A 4,963-nucleotide genomic window follows, 5' to 3' on the forward strand; every position below is an offset into this window, starting at 1 on the left:
AGCCTTGAGGTTAGAAGAAGAAAGCCAAAGAAAAAAATATCCGTTACAAAAAGTCTAAGTCGGATAGATAAAAAAATAAAAAAATAAAAAAATAAAAAAAATCCAAAAAGTCCCACAAAATTAAATATGAAATTTTGTAGGAATATAAATTGAAACAAGTTAGTATGATGTTGAGAAGTAACCTGACATAGCATAACATAGCGAATCGATATCAACGTAACATAGCATAACATAGCGAATCGATATCAACGTAACATAGCATAACATAGCGAATCGATATCAACGTAACATAGCAAATCGATATCAACGTATTTCTCATTACAAACTAACCGAAAATTTAAACAGTAAATCTAAACAAATCCATAAGAATAAAGTTTGATATGTTTACAACTGTTATCCATTTACTTAGCATCATCGCCACATCCCAAAACTTGATTCAAGCGTTGTGATTCTTCAATCTACTGCCATCATTTCCTGCTAACGTCCAACTGAAAACATGGCATTTCTTTTGGTCACTATAGAGGCACAAATACTGAAACATACACGAGTTTAAAATCTGAAAAAACGAGCCGACCAGGAAAGCAGCCATGAATAGATCAGCCGGAAGCAGGAAGAACCTGCGTTATCCGAAAGCTGGGCTGCAAAAATCGACCGAACGGATCGGTAGTGTACACGTAAATCTCTTTAAAATTGTGTCATCTCCAAGGCCTCCTGTTTTACATGCTCTCTTTCACTTTCACCTTGTACAAAGGCCTCATCTTCATGAAAGGGGTCTATACTTCTTTCAGCCTGTGAATTATGTTCAGTGCTTGTACTATCAATGACAGCTCCTGAATTTACTACTCCATTTCTATAAAGAGTATCTAATTCTTGAAAATATGGGCATGTCTTACCGTTTGCAATACTAGCTTTCCCAGTTCCTATTGTTCTTTTGAAATACTTGTTCATATTTTCCCATTTTTCTTTGCATTTCTTTGCCGAACGGTTGTAACCGACCTTCTGCATCTCGACTGATATCTCCTCCCATATAGAACCTTTCGAGCCTGTAGCACGGAATTTATGTTCTAGCGAAGTTCGAAGTGATATCAAAGATTGTACTTCAGCTCGAGGCCATCTTCTACTACTTGGATCGCTTTTTAGCTCCTTCTGTATGCTGCTTTCACCTCCATCGTCTTCTGTACAGTGGTTTTCGACTGGTTGTGAGATTTGAATTTCATGGCCTAGCAGATTTTGGATGAAGGAGATAATTGCTAAGCTGCGAGACGTTTCTTGGGCTCTCAACTCCTCGTCTCTTCTCATTCTTTCGATCTCCCTCTGTTTCCAAGCTTCTTCTCTGACTATTCTCTCTTTCTCATTCTTTTCTATCATGTCTATCAACTGCCTATGCATCTCCTCCTGTTTATTCATTACCTTCATTATCAAATTTTCCACGAAAAGCTCAAGCGATCTTGTCGTTCGCTTTCTCTTATGGTTTAAATGTTTTTTTGTGCTTAAAACGTCATCACCGCCATCTGAAGTGGAGCTGGAAACAAGTAATCAAGTAATTTAGAGTTGGTCATATATTATCGAGCACAGCTATATATATCTATCTACCTATGTTCATCATAAAAAGTATATATCTATGTATCTATGCATGTATCATGCTGGGATTTCTACTTATTTGATCTGATAAAACTTCAATCAAGATAACAGAAGCTGCTGTGTATGTATTACAATATTAAACAATTAAAGGCAAGGAATTCCATAAACCAACTTTCTTTTAGCTTGCTTTCAGTTTCAATAATAGAACAAGCACCCATGAGAAGGAATTTGCAGATTTTACGCAGACTTTAAGGATAAGGGTGTCGGGAAAGAGGAGGATACCTTCCGCCACGAAAGAAAGCTAAAAATTTTGAAATGCTTAGTCAAACTTCCAAGTTCGAGAGGGGTAAATGTCGATCATCAGATGAAAGATTCAGTCTGAAACAGGCTGATTGAATAATCGAACAAACCCGTTTCTAGTTGCAGGACGAAAAGGAGGTAAATAGTCTCATTTCTGAGCTTAACTACATAAAGAATGATAGTGTTACATGTAAATGGGAAAGATTGACGATCAAGAAGCAGGTTTGGATTCCTTTATCTGCCTTTTCTCCTCTTTTTCGAAACTTCTTCATTATCAATGAAAATTTCGGTTTCATTTTCAGAAAGGAAAAAAAGTAATATAAAAGAAGAAGTCCTAAAAATGGGATGAGTATCAAATTACTGCAATGGCATAAATCAACATATCAGAACAAGAACTTCCTATTCAATTCCTTCTATCCTAAACCCATTGTCACAGATTCAGCAGATGACCACAACAAAAAGAAATCCATGACTAACCATACTAATTGTATCAGAAACACAAAAGAATTCACATGATTTTAATTTTCAAGAATCGAAAGCCAATCAGTTTCGAAATGAAGAACAGACTTCTTGCACTTCTAGATTCTACATCCAATACCATACAAATGAAGAACAGTTTCGAAATCGAAAGCCAATCAGTTTTGAAATGAAGAACAGAATTCTTGCACTTCTAGATTCTATATCCAATACCATACAAATGAAGAACAGTGTCGAAATCGAAAGCCAATCAGTTTCAAAATGTATAATGTTTCTTCCTCCCCTCACCTCTTCTTTCTGATTGTCGTCTTAGTTTCGTGGCACAATCTTTTGTACAAAACCATTTCATGGCACAATCTCTTCTCTTTCCTTCAAAAAGTTAGTATTTTCTAGGACAATATGATGGTTGCTAGTGATGGGAACTTTAAAAAAGGAGAGAAAAAAGAAGAATCTTTTATGGCTCTGTTGACCTTGTCATTTTGCTACTTCAAATTGGTGCACTCTCCTAAAAGGGTTTTGTAAACTTACCTACTCCCTGTTCTTATTAATTCCAGTGGGATATTTTTGGGAATATCCTGTTTGTTTCTCTTTTTTTCATCTCATTTAATAATGATAAAATTGGAAATTATACAAGATTCATCTTTAACTTTTCTAGTTTTTTTCTGAAGAATTGAGAATTGAAAGAAATAAAACCAACTTTGAATGAAGAGAGATCAAGAAACACCAAACTGAAAGAACAATTTCTTTTTCATATTTTATAAGGATCACTTTCCAGGGAAGCTTTTCTTTGATCGTATCACTTTTCTATGAGAATTCATAAAGTAGTTTGCATTTCCTAAACAAATTCAAAGCACCTATGTGTGTTGTGTGTGTGTGTGTGTGTGTGTGTGTTCGTGTGTAATTAAAGTAAATAAACTTCAATTGTTAAATTGAAGAACAAAAACCCCAATTCGTGAGGCGATATTCAGTTCAGAGTTCAAACTCACCACGAATCGTCGTCCAATTGCGGTCCTTCAAGGCTCCGGCTCAAATTCTCCGCAGCGATGGCAGCATCTGTACCACCGTTCTTCGTCTCTTCCTCCGAGAAGAAATTGTTTCCGATGATATCGCTGAAGCCGCCATTATCCTTGGCGTCGGGCTTATCATCTTTCTCAGAGGAATTGAAGTACTGGCAAGGGTCAATATTAGCCACACAGAGCTGATCGCCAGAAAATCCACCCTCTGGTGACGACGAAACACATTGGAAACTCCTTAGAGCACCGTCGAAGATGTTATCGGCCTGAGAACCCGCCGGGGACCTACCGTTGCAGCGGATAGGACGGAGCTTCTGCGGCGGCGGCGGAGGGTTTGGTAGGTGGGCGATGATGTCGGCAGAGGGAAATACGGCAGAAGGAGCAGCGTAGAGGAGGTCCGTCGAATCGGGAAATGGAGCAACGTGCTGTGGGAAGCTGTCGGAGCTCGGAATCCGGTGATCGCCGGTGAAGAGGTCCATCCTGCGGCGGTTGAAAAGTGGTAAAATTTTGGCGGCGAGGAGGGTTTTCGGTGGGTGAAATTGACCAAGTAAATTGAAGTAAAAAGGTTAAATGGAAATACGCAATTACGTTATTACCCTTATTCTTTTTCAATAACTCCTTTTATATCCCCTCCTTGAAAATGGGCTCGTGTTCATGTTCGGGTCGGCCCATCATACAATGAACCCGATCCAAAGTGACTTTTTCTTTAAAATAAATAAATCAAAAGTAACTTAATGAACTTTTTTTTTTCAATAGTTATTACTTATCGGTTAAATATGAAATTTAAATTTAAATCATAATTTTTCTTAAAGTTCGAGCCATTTGTGTTCACATATGACTCGGGAATCTGATCAACCTAGACTACTCAATCTGAATCACAAATGTTGAGTTGGGTTAATTTCTTTTTTCGGTTTGATTTGTGTTGAATTTTTGAAACTTTGAAAAACGGATATGTTTGTAGGTTGACTTTTTTTTTTCGAGTCAACTTAACCAATCCCAAAATAGGTTACCACCCAATCCGACCATATCTTACTTTTAAGATTATTATGAATATTAAAAATATTTAATATTTGTTTTTGTGAATGTTTGATATTTGAGTTTTATGAAATTTTAGTTATTAATATAATATATACTGTCGATAAAGAAAATTTAAAAAAAAAATAAAAAAGAATAAAAGAACTAGACAACCGGAGGGTTGAGTTGGGTTGGAGTTTTACTGGGTTACTCGGGTCACCAACCTAATCAACTGAAAAAATTTTATTGGTCCAAAAATTTCTCTAATCCAACTCGACTCAGTAGACCCATATTTTATATTTAATTGATTGTATGAAAAAAACGAGAGAAATTTAATTAATATTAGATGGAAAAAGAAAAATTTAGAGATAATTTAGGGCGAAAATTGAAATCGAAACAAATTACAATAATTAAAGATAAAATATTGTTTTTTTTTTCTAATAAATAATACGATTTTATTTTCTATATTTTAAAAATTTACATTATCCTTAATACTTTAAGATTTTCAATCAAGTTTGTATAAAAAAATATCTTGAATTTTGAATAAATAGCATGGTGATATTAAAAAAAAAACCTTA

At 35.6% G+C, this 4,963-nt stretch overlaps 1 protein-coding gene across 2 annotated transcripts; it reads right to left on the reverse strand.

The window, feature by feature from the left end:
* Window positions 1-299: 299 nt before the first annotated feature.
* On the reverse strand, window positions 300-3,949 carry LOC111495665 (trihelix transcription factor GT-2). 2 transcript variants are annotated; one of them, XM_023145800.1, is made up of 3 exons: window positions 3,345-3,949; window positions 894-1,522; window positions 300-789 (listed from the first exon to the last, which is right to left on the reverse strand). In XM_023145800.1, exons 1-3 carry the CDS (start codon window positions 3,848-3,850, stop codon window positions 785-787), a joined length of 1,140 nt encoding a protein of 379 aa, XP_023001568.1. In that variant the 5' UTR covers window positions 3,851-3,949; the 3' UTR covers window positions 300-784. The 2 variants fall into 2 exon arrangements, with proteins under 2 accessions (XP_023001568.1, XP_023001567.1); XM_023145799.1 differs by having other exon boundaries at window positions 300-1,522.
* Between the last annotated feature and the right edge of the window lie 1,014 nt (window positions 3,950-4,963).

Source organism: Cucurbita maxima, unplaced genomic scaffold (assembly GCF_002738345.1).
Source record: "Cucurbita maxima cultivar Rimu unplaced genomic scaffold, Cmax_1.0 Cma_Scf00021, whole genome shotgun sequence".
NCBI lineage: Eukaryota > Viridiplantae > Streptophyta > Magnoliopsida > Cucurbitales > Cucurbitaceae > Cucurbita > Cucurbita maxima.

Excerpts from the sequence above, each read along its gene's own strand:
- LOC111495665 (XM_023145799.1), bottom strand. The coding sequence starts at position 3,850 with ATGGACCTCTTCACCGGCGATCACCGGATTCCGAGCTCCGACAGCTTC. Across the intron at positions 1,523-3,344 it reads CAATTGGACGACGATTCGTG|CTCCACTTCAGATGGCGGTG; the intron begins GTGAGTTTGAAC and ends ACTTGTTTCCAG.